The 25,250-nt window shown below is 35.2% G+C and overlaps 1 protein-coding gene across 1 annotated transcript in view; it reads right to left on the reverse strand.

Moving 5' to 3' along the window:
* Window positions 1-20,046: 20,046 nt before the first annotated feature.
* The window catches only part of ATP11B (ATPase phospholipid transporting 11B (putative)), a gene marked incomplete at its 5' end in the record, with an annotated part of 103,729 nt that continues 98,525 nt past the window's right edge, over window positions 20,047-25,250 (reverse strand). The window contains one exon of the mRNA XM_079705224.1: window positions 20,047-20,632. Coding sequence (XP_079561350.1) covers window positions 20,462-20,632 — 171 coding nt within the window. The 3' untranslated portion in view covers window positions 20,047-20,461. The remainder of the gene's footprint in view (window positions 20,633-25,250) is intronic.

Here is a 25,250-nt window from a genome sequence, read left to right on the forward strand (position 1 = left end):
TATTAATATCTGTCATATGCATTACTGTTTCTATTTGTTGCCCTTGTTCTATTTTTGTCTTTGATTCTTTTTCTGGCTTTTGCAGTTTTAAGAGCATTTTCTATGATTCCATTTCTCTCCTTTCTTAGCATATTAGTTATACTTTACTTCCCACCTTGTTTTTAGTGGGTGCCCTAGAATTTGTATATACAATTATAGCTAATCCAATTCTGTCAAATAACACATCACAGGTAGTGTACCTTATAGTAATAAAATAATCCTAAGTCCTTCTTCCCGTTCTTTGTATCACTGCTGTTATTCATTTCAGCTATATATAGGCATATACATTAGCATACATATTCATAACACAAATACATAAGCATACATAATCGAATACATTGTTGGCATTTGGAAGAAACTGTTATCTGTTAGATCAAGTAAAAATAAAGCTTTTATTTTACCTTCAGTTATTCCTTCTTCATTGCTCTTCCCTATTTTATATAGATCTGCGTTTTTGACCTATATTACATTCATTCTCTCTAAAGAACTTTTAACATTTCTTGCATGGTGAGTGTAGTGGCAACAAATTCCATCAATTTTTGTTTGAGAAAGTGTTTATTTCTTCAGTTTTGCAGAGTACAGAAATCTATGTTGGTGATATTTTTCTCTCAAAAATTTAAATAGTTCACTCCATTTTTTTCTTGCTCACATGGCTTCTGAGAAGTTAGATGTGATACTTACCTTTGTTCCTCTGTAGATAAAATGTTTCTTACCTCTGACTTCCTTCAGATTAGCTTGGTGATCTCTGAGTTTCCTGGATCTGTGGTTTGGTGTCTGACATTAATTTGGGGGAAATCTGTTGTTGGAAATATTTCATCTTTCTTCTCCTTTATTTCTTCTATTGATATTACCATTGTACATATGTTATACCGTTTGTAATTGTACCAAAGTACTTGTATAATATGTCGGGTTTTTTTTTTCCTCAGTCTTTGTATTTGCCTGCCTTTCCAATATGGGGCAGCAGTTTGCCCTCTGTCGTCCAGTCTCTTATGAATCCAAGAAGTTTTAAAATTTTCAATATCTGTTCAACTTCTTACTTGCTGCTAGGATGGTGACTTCCAGCTCTTTAAATGCAGAACCAGAAACAAAGTCTTGATGTACACTTGGAACATTCACCAAGATATATCAAATGCTAGGTTTTAGTATATTCCCAAGGTCTGAAATCATACAGGGTATGTTCTCTGACTATAACAAAATTATAATTAAAAATAATGTATCCCCCCAAACACTTGGAAATTAAATAGAAACTTAAAATTTTTAAAATCATTAAAACACTTAGAAAACTTAGATTAAATAAAGCTTAATTCTTATAAAGATTAATCACTTATAAAACTAGTATGAAGGTTAAAAGACAAAAGTAGTAAAAATAACTATAATAGTTAAGTGATACACAATATAAAAAGATGTGAAGTGTGACATCAAAACCCTGAAATGTAAGTGGGGGAGAGTGAAAATATAGAGCTTTAGAATGTGTTCATACTTAAGTTGTTATAAACTTCAAGGACTGTTTTGTTATATGTAAACCTCATGGTAACCACAAAGGAAAACCTATAATAGATGCACAAAAGACAGAGAAAGGAATCTAAGCATACCACAAAAGAAAATCATCAAATCACACAGGAAGAGAGCAAGAGAAGAAAGGGACAGAGAAAATATAATACAGCCAGAAAACAATGCACAAATGGCCATGAGTATATACCTATCAATAATTACTTTAAAAGTAAATGGACTACATTTCCCAAAGATAGACTAGGTGAATGGATAAAAAAACCAACCAACCAACCCAAGACCAATCTATATGCTGTCTACAAGTAACTCACTTCAGATGTAAGGACACACACTGACTGAAAGTGAAAGGACTAAAAAAGACAATCCATGTAAATAGAAACCAAATGAAAGTTGCAGTGGCTACATTTATATTAGACAAAATAGACTTTAAAACAAAGAAAGACTGTAATAAATGACAAAGAAGGGCATTATGTAATGATAAAGGGGTCAATCCAACAAAAGGATATAATATTTGTAAACATTTAGGAGCCCAACACAGGAGCACTTAAATATATAAAGCAAATATTAACAGACTTAAAGGGAGAAATAGATAGCAATACAGTAATAGTAGGGGACTTTAATACTCCACTGTCAATAAACAGATCATCCAGACAGAAAATCAATTAAGAAAGCATTGGCTTTAAATGACATGCTAAACCAGATGGACTTAACAGAATATGCAGAAAATTTCATCCTAAAGCAACAAAATACACATTCTTCTCAACTGCACAGGAACATTCTCCAGGACAGATTTTAGGCCACAAATCGTCTTAATAAATGTAAGAAGATTGAAATCGTATCAAGCTTCTTTTTTCTGAGCACATGGTATGAAACTACAAATCAATTACAAAACAAAGAAACAAACAAAAAACTGGAAAATTCACAAATATGTAGATTAAACAACATGCTACTGGACAACCAAAGGGTCAAAGAAGAAATCAAGAGAAATAAAAAATACCTTGAGACAAATGAAAATGGAAATACAACATATCAAAACTTATGGAATACAATTCTTAGAGGGAAGATAAGTGCCTAGAAAGAAACAAGAAACAAGAAAAATCTCAAACAACCTAACTTTACACCTTAAGGAACTAGAAAAAGAAGAAAAAACCAAGCCCTAATTAGTAAAAGGAAGGAAATAACAAAGATCATACTGGAAATAGATTAAAAAGACAATAGAAAAAGGTCAATAAAACTAAGAGCTGGGGGACTTCCCTGGTGGCGCAGTGGTTGAGAATCTGCCTGCCAATGCAGGGCACATGGGTTCGAGCCCTGGTCCGGGAAGATCCCACATGCCGCGGAGCAGCTAAGCCCATGTGCCACAACTACTGAGCCTGCGCTCTAGGTCCCGTGAGCCACAACTACTGAGCCCGCGTGCCACAACTACTGAAGCCCACGTGCCTAGAGCTCGTGCTCCGCAACAAGAGAAGCCACTGCAATGAGAAGCCCGCGCACCGCAACAAAGAGTAAGCCCTGCTCGCCGCAACTAGAGAAAGCTTGTGTGCAGCCATGAAGACCCAACATTGAAGACCCAATGCAGCCAAAAATAAATAAATAAATAAATTAAAAAAAAACACACAAAAAACTAAGAGCTGGATCTTTGAAAAGTAAACAAAATTGACAAACCTTTATCTAGACCCATCAAGAAAAAGAGAGGACTCAAATAAAAGAAATGAAAGAGATGTTACAAGTGATAACACAAAAATTCAAAGGATCATGAAACTATTATGAACGATTATATGCTAACAAATTGAATAGCCTAGAAGAAATGGATAAATTCCTAGAAACATACAGAAAATCTGAGTAGATCAATTACTAGTAGGGAGATTGAATCAGTAATCCAAAACCTCCCAACAAACAAAAACTCCAGGACCAGATGGCTTCATTGGTGAATTCTACCAAAATTCAAAGAATTAATACCAAACTTTCTCAGACTCTTCTAAAAAAACAGAAAAAGAAGGAATGCTTCCAATGTCATTTTATGAGGCCAGCATTACCCTGGTTCCAAAAATCAGACAAGGACACCGCAAGAAGAAAAGTTACAGGACAATATCCCTGATGAATATAGATACAAAAACCCTCAACAAAACATTAGCAGGGGCCTCCCTGGTGGCGCAGTGGTTGAGAGTCCGCCTGCCGATGCAGGGGATACGGGTTCGTGCCCCGGTCTGGGAGGATCCCATATGCCGCGGAGCGGCTGGGCCCGTGAGCCATGGCTGCTGAGCCTGCGCATCCGGAGCCTGTGCTCCGCAACGGGAGAGGCCACAACAGTGAGAGGCCCGCATACCACAAAAAAAAAAAAAAAAAAAAAAAAAAAAACATTAGCAAACTGAATTCAAGAATACATTAAAGGGATCAGACACCATGATCAAGTAGGATTTATTCCAGGGATCCAAGGATGGTTCAACATTGGCAAATCAATAAATGTAATATACTACATTGTCATATGACTTTTATCCTTTATTTTGTCAGTCTCAATAGATGGAGAAAAAGCTTTTGACAAAATTCAACACTCATTTATGATAAAAATTCTCAACAAAGTGGGTATAGAGAAGATTCACATCAACATAATAAAGGCCATTTGACAAGCCTACAGATAACATGCTCAATGCTAAAAAGCTAAAAGCTTTTCCTTTAACATCAGGAACAAGACAAGAATGTCCCCTTTTGCCACTTTTATTCAACATAGTATTGGAAGTACTAAGCAGAGCAATTAGGCAAGAAAAAGAAATAAAAGGCATCCAAACCAGAAATAAGTAAAACTCACTATTTACAGATAACATGATATTATATATAGAAAACCCTAAAAACTCCACCAAAAACTATTAAAACAAATAAATTTGGTAAAGTTGCAGGATACAAAATCAATATACAGAAATCTGTGGTGTTTCTATACACAAATAACAAACTGTCAAAAAGGAAAATTAAGAAAACAATCCCATGTACAACTGCATCAAAAAGAATAAAATACTGGGGAATAAATTTAACCAAGGTAGCAAAAGACCTGTACACTGAAAACTATACGACACTGAAGAAACTGAAGAAGACACAAATAAATGGAAAACTAGTCCACGCTCATGGATTAGAAGATTATTGCTAAAATGTCCATACTCTCCAAAGCAAATTACAGATCCAGTGCAATCCTCATCAAAATTCCAATGGCATTTTTCACAGAAATAGGACAAACAATCCTAACATTTGTATAGAACCACAAGAGACCTTGAATAGCCAAAGCCACCTTGAGAAAAAAGAACAAAGCTGGAGGTATCATGCTTCCTGACTTCCAAATATATCACAGTACTCTAATAGAACAGTATGGTATTGGCATAAAAACATATATAGATCAATGGAACAGAATAGAGAAACCAGAAAGAAACCCACACACATATGGTCAATTAATTTACAACAAAGGAGCCAAAAACCTACAATAGGGAAAGGAGTCTCTTAATAAATGGTGTTGGGAAAACTGGACCACTATCTTCCACCACACACACACACACACACACACAAAGCTCAAAATAGGGGGCTTCCCTGGTGGCACAGTGGTTGAGGGTCTGCCTGCTGATGCAGGGGACACGGGTTTGTGCCCCGGTCCGGGAAGATCCCACATGCCGCGGAGCAGCTGGGCCTGTGAGCCATGGCTGCTGAGCCTGTGCATCTGGAGCCTGTGCTCCGCAACGGGAGAGGCCACAACAGTGAGAGGCCCGTGTATCGCAAAAAAAAAAAAAAAAGCTCAAAATGGGTTAAAGATTTAAATGTAAGACCTGAAACCATAAAAGTCCTAGAAAAAAATAGGTGGTAAACTCCTTGACATCAGTGTTGGCATTGATTTTTTGGATTTGATATCAAAAGTAAAGGCAACAAAGTCAAAAATAAAAAAGTGGGACTACATCAAACTAAAAAACTTCTGCGCAGCAAAGGAAGCCATCAACAAAATGAAAAGGCAACCTACTGAATGGGAGAAAATACTTGCAAATCATATCTGACAAAGGGTTAATATCCAAAATGTACAAGGAACTCATACAATTCAATAGCAAGAAAATAAACTATCCAATTAAGAAATGGGTAGAGGATCTGAATAGACATTTTCCCCAAGAAGCCATACAAATGGTACATGAAAATGTGCTCAACATCACTCATCATAAGGGAAATGCAAATTGAAACCACAATGTCACATCACACCTGTTAGAAAGGCTACTATCAAAAAAAGAAATAAGTATTGGTGAGGATGTGGAGAAAAGGGAACTCTTCTACACTGTTGGCAGGAATGTAAATTGGTGTAGCTACTATGGAAAACAGTATAGAAGTTCTACCTATGACCCAGTGATTCTACTTATGGGGATTTATCCAAAGAAAAGAAAAAACATTAACTCGAAAAGATATGTGCACACCCATGTTCACTGAAGCATTATTTACAATACCTAAGATATGGAAACAACCTAAGTGTCCAACAATGAAGAAATGGATAAAGAAAATGTACATACATACATGAAGGAATATTCAGCCATAAAAAAGAAGGAAATCCTGCCATTTGGGACAACATGGATGGACTTTGAGGGCATTATGCTAAGTGAAATAAATCTGACAGAGAAAGACAAATACCGTATGAGCCAACTTATATGTAGAATCTAAAAAACAAAAACAAGAAAACTGAGCTCATGTATTAGAGAGAGAACAGATTGGTGGCTGCTAGAGGTGGGGGCTTAGGGTTGGGTGAAATGGGTGAAGGGGGTCAAAGGTACAAACTTCCAGTTACAGAATAAGTAAGTCATGAGGATGTAATGTACAGTATGGTGACTACAGTTAATACTGTACTGCAAATTTGAAAGTGCTGAGAGATCTTAAAAGTTCTCATCACAAGAAAAAATTTTGTAACTATGGTGAGGGATATTAACTAGGCCTATTAACCATTTCACAATATATACAAATATCATTATGTTGTATACCTGAAAGTAATGTTATCTGTCAATTATACCTCGATTAAAAAAACAAAAAGTGTGGAAAGATAATCTAGAGAGGAGAAATTATTTCAGACATATGGAGATAAAAGTCTTATGAACTAAATTGAAATATTTAAATAAAATGGATAAACTCCTAGAAATATATAAAATATATAGGAATAACTTGAATAGATTCATAAACTGTAAAAAGTATATTAGAAATAGTAGTCAAGGACCTGTCCTCTGAAAAAACCTCACGTCCAAATGTTTTTATTCTATCAAATTCTACCAAACTTTCAAAATAGCTAATTCTATTTTATGCAAGTTGTTCCAGAAACCAGAAAATAGGGGAAGTGGGAGGTCTTCCCAGCTCATTCCTTGAGATTAGTGTAATACTGACTCAAAAACCAGAAACAAAAAAACCAAACCAAGAGAAAAAGGAAAATTATAGGCCGATTTTGTTTATGTATGCAGATCCAAAATCCTAAATAAAGCAATAGTTAAATGAATCCAACAGAGCACTAAAAATAATATATCATGAACAAGCAGGATTTGTGCCAGTAATGCAAGGATTGTTCAATATCAGAAAAATCCATCAATATACTTCTCTATATTAATAAAATAATGGAGTAAAACATTTCATGATAATTTTAGTTGAACCAGAACAATCATTTTGCAAAGTTCAACACCTGTCTATAATTGTTAGTAAACTAGGAATAGAAGGAAATATTCTTAATGAGGGAAAAGCTATGTATACTCAAACCCTACAGTATATATCACACTAAATGGGTAAACCTTAGATGCATTCCCTTTAAGATAAGAAATAAGATTAGGACATCCTTATCACCATAAATGTTTAACACAGTATTGGAAATCCTAACACTATTCAGAAAAAAGTGAAGGGACTGGAAGGAAAAAAAAGTATATCCCCCAAATATTTAGAAGTCAAAACACCTCTAAATAATCCAGGGATCAAAAAGAAATAAGAAAATATTCTGATTTGAATAACAATGAAAAGATAAAATCTGTGGGAATCACCTAAAGCAGTACGTAGAGGGAAATGTGTAGTTTTAATGCCTTTATTAAAAAGGGTTAAAAATCCATTTATCTAAGCTTCAAAAAAGCCATAAAAGAAGAGCAAATTAAAACCAAAATAGAGGGACTTCTCTGGTGGTCCAGCAGTTAAGAATCCTTGCTCCCAATACAGGGAGCACGGGTTCGATCCCTGGTTAGGGAACTAGATCCCACATGCTGAAACTAAAGATCCCACACACTGCAAAGAGTCTGTGTGCTGCAACTAAGGCCCGGTGCAGCCAAATAAATAAATGAATAAATGTTAGAAAACAAAATCAAAATAGAAAGGAATAATATAGATGACAGCATAGGGCAATAAAAATAAATGGGTAAAATTAACAAAGCCAAAAGTTGATTCTTTGAAAAAATTAATAGACTTGATTAAACCCCTAGCAAGATTGGTCAGGTAAAAAGTCTAGAAAAAAAGCTACCAATAAGCAAAAACAATACATATCCTATAGTCACTATAAGGATAATCAAAGAATATTCTGAACAACTTTATGTCAAAAATATTGGAAATTACATGAAATGGACAAATTCCTTAAAAGATACAACTTACCAAGTTTCACAAAAGAAACAGAAAATGTGAATAATCCTGTGTCTGTTTCAGAAATTGAATTTGTGATCCACAATATTCCCCCCTGCAAAAAAAACACTCCCAAACCCCTCTAACTAGGTCCAGATGACATCAATGGTGAATTCTTCAAAACATTAAAAGAAAAAATAATAACCTCATAAACTCTTCCAAAAAAGGGGAGGAGGGAACACTTCCCAAATTGTTTTGTGAGGCCAGCATAACCCTAATACCAAAACCTAACAGAGATGGTATAAGAAAATGAAATCACAGATCTATATCCTTCATAAGCAGATACAAAAGTCTCTAACACAATATTAGCATATCAAACAGCAATATATAAATGGATAATACATCATACCCAAGTGAAATTTATTTCAGAGATATAAAGTTGGTTTAACATTTGAAAATCAACCAAAATAGTTCACCATAGTACCAAGCTAAAACATACAAAACCATATGCTCATCTTGAAAAATGGAGAAAAAACATTTTCAAAACTCAACACCTCATGGTTCTCACCATGTCTATTTAACATTGTACAGGAAGTTCTAGCCAGTGCAATAATGCAATAACAAGAGGCAAAAGGCATGAAAATTGAAAAAACAAACAATTCTCAGATGACATAATTGTGTACATCAAAATCAAAAGCATTCTACACAAAAGTTAAAAAAAATAGAAGAATTGAATCAATTTAGCAAGGTTGTTAAGTTACAAAGTAAAAAGCACAAAAACTAATTGCATTTATGTATAACAGTAATGAGTAATTGGAAGATAAATTAAGAAACAATTCTATTTACCACAGCACCAAAAACCTTAAAAATTTTGAGTTTAACACAGATTTGCCAGATATCTATACTGAAGACTACAAAACCTTCTTGAGAAAAGACCTAAGATAAATGGAGAGATATACCATGTTCATGGGTTAGAAGAGTCAGTATTAAGATGTCAGTGCTTTCAAAATTGATATATAAATTCAGAGCAATACAAATCAAAATCATATCAGGATTTTTTAAAAAATAAATTGATCACCTGATTCCAAAATTTATATGGAACTGCAAAGAACCTAGGATAGACAAAACAATCTTGACAACGGAGTTGAAGGGCTTACACTACCTGATCTCAAAGCTAGGCATAAAGCTATAGTAATTAAGACAGTGTGCTACTGGTGTAAGGATAAATGAACAGAATTGGAGAGTCCAGAAATAGACCCACATTTATACAGTTAACTTTATTTTATAAATTTTTTGGCACCACTGCATGGCTTGTGGGATCTTGGTTCCCCAACCAGGGATCAAACCCATGCCCCCTGCAGTGGGAGCATGGAGCCCTGATCACTGGACCGCCAGGGAATTCCCCAGTCAGCTAATTTTAAAGAGGCACCAAATGAATTCAATGGAGATAGAGAACATTTTCAACAAATGGAGCTAAACCAAATAGATACTCTTATGGGGGTTGGGAGGAAGGAAGATCCTCAATCCTTGCCTCACATCTTACGCATAAATGAATTTGAGATGGATCATGCACTTAAATGTAAGAGGCTGCTTTCAGAAGAAAACATAGGAAATTATCTTCATGAACTTGGGGTTGACAAGAATATTTCAGATAAGACACAAAAAAACACATAACCATAAAGGGAAAAAAATGGACTTCATCAAAGTAAAACACTCCTGCTCCCCAAAGTCACCAGTAAGAAAATATACAGGCAGAGCACAGACTGGGGGAAAATGCTAGTAATACATACATCTGACAAAGAACTTACTAACATCCTTATGAAAAGGATTCCAACCATTCTGTAATGAGACAAGCAACCTAATGAAAAGAAATGGCCAGAGTCTTCAATACACATTTCAGAAAAAAAAGATAAACTGTCAGTAAGCATATAAAAAGGAGTTACACATCATTTGTTATGCAAATTAAAATCATGAGCTATAATAAAACAACTGGAACTCTCATTATTGTACACAAATGCACAAAAAATGGCACCTACAGTCACTTGGGAAAACTTTTGGCAGTTTCTCATAAAATTAAACATAAACCTACCTTATGACCCAGCAATTCTACTCATTATTTAATAAGAGAAATGAAAACAAGTCCATGAAGAAGGTTCATAATAACTTTATTTGTAATCACCCCAAACTGTAAATAACTCAAATGTCCATAAACCAGAGAAAGGATAAATTGTGGGATGTTCATGAAAAGGAACACTACTGAGTAGGAAAAAAACCCTCCAAATTATGGATATATGCAACAGTATGTATGAACCTCACAGACATTGTGAACAACAAAGTCAGATGCAAAAGTGAACAATTCCATTTATATGAAATTCAAGAACAGGTGAAACTGATCTATGACAATAGACAACAGAAAAAAATGGTTACCAAGGGCAGAAGGGGAGAGAAATAAATTTCCTGGACACTTTCTGAGATGATAGAAAAGTTCTCTATCTGGACTTGGATTAGGATCACACAGATGTATACAATGTCAAAAGAAATAGAACGTAATCCTAAAATCTATGCACTTCACTGTCTACAGATTTTACTTGAATACAGACCGTTTTACCTTTAAAATTAGTATTAAAAATCTGACATCAGGGCTTCTCTCGTGGTGCAGTGGTCAAGAATCCGCCTGCCAAGGCTTGGGACACGAGTTCAATCCCTGGTCCAGGAAGATCCCACATGCCGCAGAGCAACTAAGCCCATATGCCACAACTACTGAGCTTGTGCTCTAGAGCCCGCGAGCCACAATTACTGAACCCGCATGCCTAGAGCCCATGCTCCGCAACGAGAAGCCACTGCAATGAGAATCCTGTGCACCGCAATGAAGAGCAGCCCCCGCTCGCTGCAACTGGAGAAAGCCTGCGTGCAGCAATGAAGACCCAACACAGCCACACACACACACACACAAAAATCTGACATCAGATTTTTATCAGATCTGCCACTTCCAAAAACAGCTGTTCACACAGACATGTGAACTCACCTCAATTTACAATAGCTTTGTTCTGTCACTTTTCAAAATAAAACTTGAATTGTTTTCGAATTCACTAAAATTTCTAGTGAAATGCTGCTCATAAAATTTTACTTTCTTGCCCTAAATTTCTTATTAAGAACATGACTCAGGGGCCTCCCTGGTGGCGCAGTGGTTGAGAGTCCGCCTGCCGATGCAGGGGATACGGGTTCGTGCCCCGGTCTGGGAGGATCCCATATGCCGCGGAGCGGCTGGGCCCGTGAGCCATGGCTGCTGAGCCTGCGCATCCGGAGCCTGTGCTCCGCAACGGGAGAGGCCACAACAGTGAGAGGCCCGCGTACCACAAAAAAAAAAAAAAAAAAAAAAAAAAAAAAAAAAAAAAAAGAACATGACTCAGGGACTTCCCTGGTGGCACAGTGGTTAAGAATCTGCCTGCCAACGCAGGGACACGGGTTTCAGCCCTGGTCCAGGAAGATCCCACATGCTGCAGAGCAACTAAGCCCATGAGCCACAACTACTGAGCCTGCACTCTAGAGCCTGCATGCCACAACTACTGAAGCCTGCGTGCCTAGAGCCTGTGCTCCGCAACAAAGAGAAGCCACCGCAATTAGAAGTCCGCACACTGCAACAAAGAGTAGCCCTTGCTTGCCGCAAATAGAGAAAGCCTGTGCGCAGCAACGAAGACCCAACACAGCCAAAGATAAATTTATATATAAAAAAGGAACATGATTCATTATGTTGTACAATAAAAGCTAAAGACCGAAGTACCCTAAAGATAGTCCAAACCCTCAACTCCTTTTAAAATAAAAACAGATGCCGAGATAAATTGACTTGTCCAGGATGTTGTTTCATTTCAGAAATAAAAATACATATATTATATACATTGTCACCCTTTGCAAATACTAACACGCAAAAGCAACAGCTTACCTTTTTAATAAACGTAGAAGAAATAATTACGTGGCAACAGCAGAAGCATTAGAAACAATGACTGAACATCATTAGGAGGTTAGAATATTTTAGAAATAAATGTTATATATATTATATATATATATTTTAAATGTTATATTTTAAAGCACATTTTTTTTTATTTTTAAAAACTTTAATTTTTAAATTTTTTGGCCATGCCATGCAACATGTGGGATCTTAGTTCCCTGATCAGGGATTGAACCCTGAATTGGAGGCATGGAGTCTTAATCACTGGACCGCCAAGGAAGTCCCAGAAAGCACATCTTTTCTATTCAACTAAGGCATTTCCAAATTTACACTGGCTGGTTTTTCATGAATGATACATTTTCTAGTTGAAGTGTGTTGGTCTTTACAGTTGGTGCATTTGAATCAGACAGCTTTTCAGGAACTGTACCGATAAGCTATAAAACTTGGGTAACAAAAGAACTTCTGGATTTTTGAAAACTGCAGTTAGTGAAAGGCATAATGGAATTTCTATACTCTAATGGAGGGTAAATGTAGTAAAATTTAGCTCAAAAAACCCCCCAAAAACTTGGCAGTGCTGGTTGTGATGAGCAGAGAGAGGCTTAAAATGCATTTAAATAATGGAAAAAGACTTTTACTTACATAGGAAAATTTTTATTTGATAAATATAATTTCATAAACTTTAAAAAATTACTGAGAACTGTACAATAGGTATACTACATTTACTGACAATGCAGATAATTTAGATATTAGACAGCCACAGTGTCTGAGGTCCAAAATTTTAAACTGAGTGTTGTGACAGTATTTCCTACTAATTATTCATAAAAATCTAAGTTACCATTATTACAAACATATCATTAGTTATGATCTATTTTTTGCAGGAATATCATTCAGGTTATCTCACATAAACAGCACTTTAATAATGTTCTATTTTTATGAAAATAGATGACTCATCAGCATAGAAATAAAAATGTCTCTAAAGGGGGACCAAAATTAATAAAACAAGTTTTACATAACTCTTTGGTGTGTTAGTTTTATTAATGCCTGCTTATATCATACTCCAAATTGATCTTTACAGGAAAAACACAAACATGGATGATCTTCCCTTTCTCCCCAGTCCCCATAACTTTTCAGAGCAGCGTATGTTAAAGTTTTGGTATTAATTATAAATTTTTTAGTGGCTGTGACTCCTGCCTATCAGCTAGGAGTCTGAAGCTTACCACAGAAGCCCAATTTCACAATCTTAACGCAGTAGAAACGACCCTGGTCTGAGTAAGGTATTCCCTAACTGGATGATTTGCCTCTGTTTAACCTCCTACTCAGGACAGTGCCAGAGTTTGGATCAGGTTTGGGAAGCCTTTGGACCTCAGGGAGATTAAGGCCCAAGGAGGAGGCTAGTTAAGAGAAATTCAAACTAAATTCTCCCCTTTTTTCTTCTCAACCCCCCAGAAAGGCTGGGTAGCTATAGTTTTCCTGGCCCACACTCTACTCCTTCTGGGGTGAGCCTAATGCTTGCTAAAGCTGAGGCAGGGTGCTGAGTCACCTAAAGCAGCTGATAGGCAATTTTGGAAACTGACTTGGTGCTTGCTGCTATCTTCAGGGCTACAGGCTTCAGGCTAGGCAAAAGCAAGCAAGTGAGGCAAATAGATTTGAGACCACTAACTAGCAGTAACACATGTAGCATCGTACCCTGGTTTTGGCAGATAAGAGTAAGTTAATTATCAACATCATACTTTCCAAAGAATTTTAAAGAAATATGCAAGGGAGAAAATTTCTGATTACTCATTATGCAGTAATAGTTTTACAATATGAATATTTAGCACTAGAAAACTACTGCAAGTTTGTAGAAAACAGTTACTTTCTTAAATAAACAGAAGAAAACCCCTTTCTTACAAGATAATCTTCCTTTAAATGGAGTAGGTTTTGAACAACAGACTAGGAGAAGCATGTCAGCGGATGCTATTAACTTTTTTCAGATATAAAATTCCTACATAACTTCAAATACTGAATGCAGAAAATTGCATCAATCACACCTTGAGCACCATATAGGCTAGCTGACCTCATGCCTTGCTGTACTTGGTCAGAGACTGCTTGATGGCTTTGCAGTCCTTCCCTAGTGTTAGTAGTCAGTTAAACTGATGGCAAATAAACACTGTAAGGTAGATGTAATGCAGGGCTACTGAACGTCATTTTGTTATATGAACATTTTATAAGACATTCTAAGAAAAAGCAAATTCTGTATTTTTCTCCACTAATACTCTACTGAATATTTTCTGCAATATTTCCTCTTCTGGAACATGAGCTGGTAAGGGTACACACTGTACATTTTATTATCCCTTTACTGTATTTGCAGGATAACAGTATCTTCCTAAACTCAATCTAAGTTAAAGAAGGGCTATTTATGAAAATTAATACTTAGGCTGAAATTCATAACCTAATATCCTTGCATTATTGAAAGAGACAAATGTTATATTAGCAAGAAAACAGTTTACCAGTCAACAAAGGTAGTGTTAATTCTACCATTCTTTCCCTACCAGCCCAATTCCAGAAGTCTTATATTCATGAAATGGGAAAGGGGTGGAGGGTTGTGCAATAAACCTACAGAAAGGAATTATCATATTCTCCAGGGAGAATTTTGGCAACACCTTACTTAACCATTTCCATACAATTTTGAATGTATATGTACACAATAATATGCTTAGGGATGGGTAACAGTTCTTTAATAATCATTTCCAAGTTTTAAAACATTACTTTTTATCAAAACAAATGACAACACTGGATCTACATAATAAACTCAGGATGAAAATCAAGTACTGAACTGCAGTGAGTTAACGGCAGTAATACACACCTGATTAATCATTTTTAGCATTTAAATTTACTGCAGCCATTACCCCATATAATTTAGCATTTTAGACTTTGCTTCATTTACATTCTATAGCCACACCTTATAATGGGACACTGGGCAGATTTCACTTCACTGTAGTAGTCTGCTGTTAAGTTAGATAACGTACACTAACCTAAGAATAACAGGATTCTCATCTGAAATTCTTTATTCTAAAAGCTAGCTTACTGAAAGGCAAGAGCAATTCTGAGCTAGTTACAGAAAGAGGCTCTTCTCATTTTATTGATTTAATTATCCTAATATTTTGATTTGTATAATTAAAAGTATTTGCAATATTTAAATAGTTTTCAAACTGGTTTTTTATTGATTATAGTTGAATTTACAACAGTGTTGTAAAATACTATACACAGAGCCTTCAGATAGACAAAAAAAGCAAATTTAAATATATTAACCAGATTAAAGCATGCAAAAGATCCAATGATAAACACATTAAATAATAATATGCTAATGGTGTCTAATTTACCCACTACAGGTTCTTTACATTGTCACAAAAATAGTAAACATCAATTTGAAATTTGGTGAATGGACTTGATTCCTGATTTATAGGTAAGATATGATATACCCTTTGCATGTATATGGTTAACTTAACTGGTTGTGTTACAGTACATTTAGAGAAGTTTTGGTACTGGTATATATTTACTACCCATACTGCAGTAAATAATGGTTGGAAATGCATTCTCCTAATTTGCTCTGTGAACTTAGAAAGCACTAATGAATGAACAAACATGGGTCACTGAGGGACCAAATTCCTTACTATTCACATTAAGTTTTCCCATGAAAAGTTTCAAATATAACTCTAATAAAAAAATAGAGTTTTCAAGGCAAACTTTTCAGCATAATTTATAGAGGCAGATTTAAACAGAAGACTCAATAACCAAGCCATACTAAAAAATACAATTAACTAGGAATTAGCTCCCTTCTCTACCTTGATGTTAAAATATTTATTGGCCTTAGCAAAAGGCTGAAATGCCATTGGGAGTCCCGTAAGCACACGGGGACAACCCAGATAAAGAGATGAAAAATGTCTCTTTATTCATAAATTTTAACATGTTCAGATTTAAATTAAGAGGGCGGCTGACAGGGGTGCACGGTAATGCTTTTTGTTTGTTTGCCATTATAACTCTGAGTGGGCATGAACTACTCCAGAGATTTCAGAAAGTAATTCCGCAGAGGTAGTGTGGCCATTACCAGGATGATCACACTGAATTTTAGGAAAGGAGTTGAAATGGCTCCCACAAAGTACTACTGCCCCTTTAACAAGTAGACGAGTCCATTGTGGAGAGAGTCAAGATGCTCCTGTCGTTGGTATAGAAAGGATCCGATGCACTCCATGATCTAAAGTAACAATAAGAGAAAAGTTTGGCTCACCAGGACCTATGTTTCAATTGAGAAAAAATTTTACTCTAAAACTTAGGACCAAAATGCGATTTGAGTGTTAAAATAAGCACTGATTGATTCATTTTTAAATGCTAAAGATAAGTTCTTCTTACTAGCATTGAAGGACCAAACATTCTATTTATATTATACAAAAACTTGGGAAAAATAATGCTCTAGTCATCATATAAAAATATTAGCCAAAATTCATTAGCATTAAAACAATTTCTATAGGTAGTAAAGCATGAGACACTCTTAAAATCTTAATTCAATAAGAAACAAGTTTGTTATTAAGAGGTATGCACATTTGGTTTTACTGAAAAGCAACTAGGCTGTATTTTGACATCACGAAAGCAAACAAACAAAAATCCCACTTACCAAAAGCTTTGGAATGAAACAGTAGTATGTTCATATTATATTATTGTTTCTTTTCAGGTATAAATTCTATTCTAAAGGTTTTAGCATTAATTAGCTTGAACAAAGTAAATGTTTTAATTCAACAGGTATCAAAGACACCTTGAACGAAGTAAATGTTTTGACTCAATAGGTATCAAAGACACCTAGAAGTCACTAGGGTTTTCACTTATCTAAGAACAAATGATCCTCTACTGGTCTGGAAAAAGTTAACTACTGTCTGTCTGAATGATAAGGCCATAAGCAATTCATTATATAATACTTTATTTGCAGCTGTACCAATTTCAGCTAAAATAACTTAAGACTAAAAATAGCCTGCCATGCTTAAAATGGCCTAACCTATTTCAAGGACAGTATTAGGATTACCAAGTTAAAGGTGGCTTTTCTTAGAAGACTAAAAGCACTTAATAAATACATTTTATGTAACTTTTTCCAGGGTTCCCACTTTCCTTAAATAAAGAAGTTAGAGAAAGAGATTTGCACTTAAAATGGCCCAAATTCACTTTTATAAAAAATCTGCTGTTTCCTAGAGACTAAAGTTTGTATGTAGTTCAATTTTAAACCGATTAAGTGAGCACAGTCACAATGAAGATTGGAACCTAGAAACTTTACAAAGTTGGCAAAGAGGAAGACAGACAAGCAACAACCATACCAGTGGTTTACAGGTTCTCTAATTTTACTAGTTTCCAGAAAACTTAAACAGTATCTACCTTCGTTTAAGAAGGGCTTGCTCACTACGGTCTCTCTAGCACCTAGAACTGTGCTATAGTAGGTACTCAGTATTTGTAAAATAAATGAATGGAGTAAGACTATGAACATTTCTTAGAGTAAGTATTTATGCAAGAAAAAGTATGCTCAGACACACATGACAAAACATAACTATAAACAATACTCCCAAACTGCCAATATTTTAGTTTTTCCTCTTTTCCAACCATTGCTTACACAGAAGAATCTTATTAGGTAAGGTTTCCTTCATTTTTGATCTTTTCAAAGCACACATGTGCATTCATATTGTTAAATATCATATTTGACAGAACATTAAACACCTGAACTACATATTAATTATTAACTCCTTTCTACTTAAAAGACAGTTTTGATTAGGATAAAGTAACTGTTGGTAAATTACATACAGAAAAGCATTTATTGCTGAAGTACAGCCCTTTAGAGTACAACATGGCATATCCTTTATATAGCACCATGATGCTATCTTTGAAACAGAGCTTGCAATATGGCATACTCCTTTGACAACATCAATTAGTAAAATGTAAGTAGAATTTTTGTGCCTGGATGGTAAAACTTTATTAGTAAAGAAATCTGTCATATGAAAGCACTAATTGTATTTCTCAAGTGATGACCATTACCTCTTATGTTTAATAAATGTTAATGGAACAAATATCCAAAGGATTCTACACCTTGTAAATAGAGGTATCAGTCTTGCCCTACCTTTTAAATTACACGAGAGAGAAATGTAGAATAGACGCTATTCCAAAAGCAAAACAGAATGCCAAATATATTTCACTAAAACAATTACAAGTAAAAAACAAAAACAAATGACTTTTCAAAGTTTAAATATAATGTTAATGGATCCATGGCAATATTCATATAGCCCTTAGAAAAGCACCAAGTGGTTTTGAATATTGGTGTAATTTTATCCACTAAAAAAAAAAATAGAACAAATCTCAAAAGACTTTTTAGACTATTCATTTGAAGAAAACAGGGAGATAATGACAGTAGTAACCAACAGCATAACCTGAGATGCTGGACAAAATTGGAAAGGTATTTATAGTCTGTCAAATAAGATATTCATTACTGTTAAACATTTTATTAGGAAAAAAAAAACTCTTAAAAAAGAAAAAAGTGAGATGCAATTTTAAGGGGAAAGAAGTACAGATGAGAAGAGACACCTTCAACAGAACATGCAGAAATAAATCCCATAATTCCTTGGGCAGGTTCAAAAGGGATAATGCAGCATAAAAATGGCTATGTAAAGAATAATGGGGTGCATCACCTAAATAGTTGATATCCAGAAAATGGGAATATATATAAAGCAGAAAAACATTCTGGGATCATTTAAAATTAATTCTAGTCTTTTTTTTAGTAGTTAGTGAAGATGTATATTGTCATTAAAGAGAATTTCGTGTTGAAAAAGATGCTCTAAAAATTCTATACAAGTTCTACAAGTAGTCTCTTAGTCTAATTCCCACCTTAGTTCTGTGCAGTAAAGCTGTCTTATATTATACATTAGGTCTTTCTGGAACTTCTTTTGGGACACTTGTTGGCCTGGGTACATGACAGAACTACTTTCTTATAATGCATTTCATAATACAATTGTGTAAGTCATAACATACAAGTCCCAGTAAATTTAGGTGCTCATAGTAATTCTTACATGTGGAATAAAATGCCTACAAAATAATATCACAGCATTATGGAAATATTTTTGATCACATTATAATCAACAAATAGGGACTGAAACCACAGACATTATGTTATTAACATAAGAATGCTCTTTATAAATGCAACTGTACCATAAAGAAATGGCCACAACTAAAGGCAAAGTGGGAACTAACAAGTTCACCAGTAAAAGTTACCTGAATTCTATGCTACAAGAATGATGTCATACTCATCATTTTTAAAACATAAAGCCAACCAAATATTAAACATTCTTTTATCAACAGATAAGAGTAGTGCCTCCTCCGCCCTTTATTCCCTGCTCCTGGGGTCTTTCCAACCTTTTCCCAGGCGTGGCACATGTAGAAAGTGATACTATTCATGTGGCACGCTGTGGACAATGGAAATCACCATCCATCCTTGCCCATCCGTAACCCTTCATGAACACGAGTACACTGCTGCTCTGACTTTGAGACTTTGATATCATTCACCTAAAGAATACCAAAGTGTGAAAAAAATTATGTCTATTCCTTAATATTCCCTAAATAATAACATGTCTCTTGGGGAAATGTATAAAGAATAGAATCAATTTCACTTTTAAATAATTTAAGTGGTATATACCAAAAAATCGTATTTTTGTTATGATCCAAAAGAGCAAATCTAATTCAAGAAACACATTTGGGAGGAGACAAAAACACTAAAATTCTTCTAAACCATAATTTAAAGAGCCTATTCTAACTTATAAACTTTTAATTAGACCATAAATACCGAGTAAAAACTTAAAAATCACAACTTATTTTAAAACCTCATTACACACATAAAAAGGTGTACAAGAGCAGAATTTCAGCCTTTTATGTTTATAAATACTTCAAAGTCTCAAATGAGTGACTAGACAATATACATGAAGAATAAGAAAGGCAAAATCTTTTGACTTTACTATTACGTGTAGATTATTTTGTAAATACAAAAAGCAAACATACAAGCAAAACAAATACAGGAAATAAAACAACAGTTTAGGTATAATCAAAAAAAGAAAGTTATAAAAACAAAATGAGTACCAGATACACACTCCTATTCACATTTGAGAAAGACTGTAAAGCAAGATTTTTTGTTCATTAGATGAAAAGTCTCTTCAAAGGTGCTTTCTGTTCCTTTGTTAGTGAAAGAACCCCCTACACCCTAAAGCCACAAAGTGAAATACCATCAAAGAGTGCTAATAAACAGCATACTTCCTGCTTCAGTTGGTAAAACCAGGGGCTGATTTATTAGGGATCTAGAGATGCAGGTTCATCCTGTTCCAGTTTATAGGATACTCATCTGCAGCAAAGGCTACTTAGAGAAATTTCACACCTGCTGACATGGGACGGACGACATCTTCCTATTACTCGTTCCAGCATTCTTCCAACAGATGCGCACGCTGTTTCTCCTTCTGAGAAACAGCACATGGAGTCCAAGCACTTGATACTTGAATTTGTTTCAGTAAGCTGAAGGAGTTGAAGGAGAAAAATATTAGTTATTTATAGATCTGTACTTCCAAAAAGCATTAAAAAAAACTGCAACAAGCACTTTAAAACCAAAAGTAATATATACATGTTTTCTATAATATGGAAATGTATGGAAGGCTTTAATTAAGAGTAATCATACAAAAATATTTAAAAGGCACTGTGTCCTAAATTAGAGGCTGAGTAAAATCATTATATAAAACAAGTACCTGGATACTATATAAATCTGCAAAGATTTTGTATTTTAATATCTTAATATATTATGATTAAAATGATTTATTTACATCAACCACTCAGAGACTTAATGAATTCTCATTCTTCTTTGAGCTTTTGTTTAGGTGAAATGCTCCTGTAACTTCAATTAAAAATATCTAGTAATTGAGAAAAGTAGAGTTTAAATTATTTTGAAGACTGGGAAATAACCAGGCAGGACCAAATCCCAATCTTCAACAATAACAACAACAGTAGCAAACACCTTACGTCGTGCCAGGTTCTAAACACCATATAGATATATATATGCATATCATGAATAATTCTTGAAAAAAGCATCATCTGCCTTAAATTGCTAAGCAACTATTAAGTGCTAACCATGCCCATAATAAGTTCATCTTGCTTTTTAAAAATTAACTGATGATACATTATTAAAATAAAGAAGTAACTAAGTAGTACTATTTAGATTTAAAACTGAATTAATTTCTGTAAGCTTGCAAGGTTTATATTGATTGAGGGATAAAAAAACCTGGCAAGAAAAACTTAAAGCCACAGTACTAATAATTTCAATCCTGTTAAAATAAGGCGGAAAAAATGGTATGACCACATAGCCCAATGACTCCCAACCCTGGTTTTGACACAGTCAAGGGTACACCTAAATTTCTCAAGGGTTATCATTTTAAACAAACTTATTTTTCACTCATTTTCCTTTACATATATAACATATTGCATAACAAATCTTTCAAAAGTGTAGAGGAAGGAAAACAACAAAAATAGATTCATTAGAGTGCTGCAATTCACAAAGGTTGGGAATCACCAAGTGTCAAGTGTAGGCATGGCAACAGGGGACACTTTGGACACACTCACAATGGACAGAGGACACAAACATGATGAAACGTAAATAACCTGGCATTCTGAACCTAAGCAACTGGTGAGGTCCTGCAAAATCCCTGCTCAGAATAATCCTGCCAAATACCAAGCAGTGCGAGACAACTTGGTTCCTGTTAGGCAATGAACTGATTGCATCAATGTCCTAGGATCTGCCAAGCACTGACAAATAGCCAAATTTTACTTTTTCTTTCATTATAATACCCTTGGGTTTAGGACTGTTTACGATACTATTTCTTAAACTGTGTATTATGAGATATTTACAGACATTGCACAAAGAAAAGTTCTGTGGCCAATTAAGTTTGAGAAACACTAGTTCAAGGAATGTCTAAACAGACTTTGTGAGTAAAGGACTGTAAGTCAGGTTGTGCGGTCAGTCTCCAGGGAGAGAGCTAGACATGGCGCAATTCTCAAATTTGTTTTTTTTTCAGTAAACTCCCCTTCCTCCCCTCCCCACATGGAACATTAATCAACACCAGGAGGAACATTAATATTCAGTGGAAGACTTTAGGAAATGCTGGTTTAGGTAACAGGGTTTCACCAGTTTCCCAGTTTCCTCCTTGGGTCACTGGGCTCCAGCTTCCTCCATCTCAAAGCCATTCTCTGTAGGAAGCAGGACTTTAGAGCTCCCACATGCTCAAGGATAAAGTACTACACCTCAAAGAGGCCTGTAGGGCCCTTTATAAAACCTGATCTCAGGCTGCCTTTGCTGCTCTACTTCTAAATGCTCCTGTACAGTCTCCACACAGCCAACCAGGCAGTGCTCCCTGCCTGTGGGTATGTGTCAGGGCCTGTCACCAATTGGGGGCAGAATGCTGACCCCTAACACCAAGTTCAGTTTAAATACCATCATCTCTATGAAACCTCCTCCACCTCTCCAACTATCAGTACTATCTCTCTCTAGATTCTATTCCAATTCTTGTTTGTATCATTTAAACGACAGAAGCACTTAAATTCAACTTATACTTCATTGAGCAAGGCACTGTGCTGGTTCCTAAAGGGGACAGCACCCCTGCCTTCAATCTGTTGAGTAAAGGATAAAGAAAAGGGTGGGAGATAAGCCAGGAACAAGTAATAATGGCAGTTAAATTAATGGAATGCTTACTATGTATGTGCCAGTTAGTATGTAAGATGCTTCTCACAGATTATCTCATTTATAACCACCTTTTCGGACAGGCATCAGACTCATACACATTTTACAGGTGAGGAAACAGAGAAGTTAAAAATACGTTCGTGCTCACCCAGCTGGGGCTTAAGTCTTGGTTTGATTCCAGGGCCCAAACCTCTTTACCATGCTGTTATACTGCCTTCTTATAATTATGGTATGAAGCAGAGTACAATATTGAAAAAGAGGAAGGAAAGCTCAAATCCAGCTGTTGTTGTTGGTATTAGTGGGAGAGCATGAGAGATTTGATGAAAAAGATGGCATACTGAAGACTGGATGGGATTTCAATAGCTGGAGATGGGAGAGAAACAGCATTCCAGGCTAAGCAGAGAGAATGAGTGACTGTGTGGGCAGAAAAGTATGATGTGCATTTAGTGCATGTTTAGCCTAAGTGTAGAGAGAGTAGTTGTTACTCCTACCCCCTTGCAAAAAGACCAGTGTGACTCAAACTGTGATCTATGGATCACTGTTGGTCTGAAAACACTGTTACTAGCTCATGAGAGACAAGTGCGTCTGGTCCGTGAGAGTAAGAGATTAGACAATTTTATGGCAATTTGACAGAATACTTTTGTAACTGTTGAATCTAATTTAAAAATTGGGGCTTATTTTATATATCTTTCAAATTTCATTTCCTAGTAATTCATTTTTATTGTATTTTACAAAAGTATTGGTCCGTGATGAACTGGAAATGAACAACAACAAAACAAACAAGAAAACAAACTGGTCATTCACAACATTTATCTGGGGAGCACTGAACTAGACCAGAAACTTGAAAGAGCAAGGGGTTTGGTTCTTCTTAGCTTAACAACATGTGCTTTACTACTGCTGGTGCTCAACCGACAGGGATTCACTAAAGGTACCATCCATAAGGTCAGCAGCATTTGAGTGTCCACGTACATGCAGAACACTGCTTAGGTTTGGATCTGCTTTGCATTCATCACCTTTTACTTTAAAACCTAAGGACAAGTATTAAACTACGGGCAACTCAACACAGAGTAAACATCTTAATATGTCAAAAGTATTATAAAGAAATGACTTTTTCAGATCACCTTCTGAACTAAGCAAAATATATCTCCTTTTTATTCCCTAAGGAGAAAAAAAAAAAAAACACCTGCTTTGAAAATGCTGGTTAACTGTGTTTCTGTAAAGCTATCTATAGAAAACACTATACTGTTCTCTAGCAAACCTCCAATTCCATCACTTTTCCATATATACATCTTTGATCTCATATCATAGCTTCCAGTATAACCGGGGGTGGAGCATTTAGATCTCATTTCATTCAAAGTAAGGAGAGGGAGTCATTACCTTTTTAAAAAACAGACTATTAATAAAATACTAGAAAAGAAAACAAGCAAAGTAACAGGAGTGAGACCCTACCTGGTGGCACTAAACAGTAACTTTTAACTTATCAGAAATTTTGATTTATTGGTAAGACTCACTCTCCACATTTACTTCCCAGAAACAACCACATAACTTAGAGCTAAAAGGGCTGCCAAGCAAAACAACTATGGAGATCCAACATGGGTATGTATGGCTAATAAAAGTTTTCATCTTTATAGAACTTCCCTTTTGAAATAAATTCTGGCTCACTGCTCTTATTTCCATTATTTTCACATCAATGATGGTAAACATTTAGAAGTTCCTCCTGTTACTTCTACAAAAATCTTCCTTAAATTTTCTAAGTGTTGGAAAACTGTCATATATTTCTAAGTTTTTTAGTCACGCCTATGACATTTTACCCTATCAAATCAAATAAAGTTTAAGTTTAGATAAAAATTATTTAACTATTGACCATATTTGTTCTTTTGCCCTTAAAATTGTTTTATATACTTCATAATCAAAGAACATCTTGCTTAGCCTTAAAGGAGATATTTGGAAAGAAGCCTTAAACTATAATTATGGAGGGAAAAAAAGGCTTCTGTTTAAGGAAATGACTTTCTTTTAAATGTGAGATCAAAAGTCATCAAATATTACCAATTTCCATATTTGGCTAAGAATAATAAAACCCCTAAAACAAGTTAATAGCTTCAAGTTCTTATTCAGGATTGGAAGAGGTACCTATTTAATGATGGTATTTAAATAACTGCTTCTCTTACTCAAGGCCTCTTTCTCCAAAACATGCTGTAAGCTCACATTTACTCCCCTGGACTCCCTTCCCTTCCTTTCTCACCAAGTAAAATAAACAATTTTGAAAGCCAATTATAAGTATAAATAAAATACCTCTATGCTGACTTTTAGGGATCTCCAGAATGAAGGAGATTTCCATATGTGTTGCCTAAATTTAAGTGTGAAAATAAGCATACAATATGAATTCTATTTATTAGGTAAGCTTATTTT

The sequence above is a fragment of the Hyperoodon ampullatus genome, assembly GCF_949752795.1.
Source record: "Hyperoodon ampullatus genome assembly, chromosome: 5".
NCBI lineage: Eukaryota > Metazoa > Chordata > Mammalia > Artiodactyla > Ziphiidae > Hyperoodon > Hyperoodon ampullatus.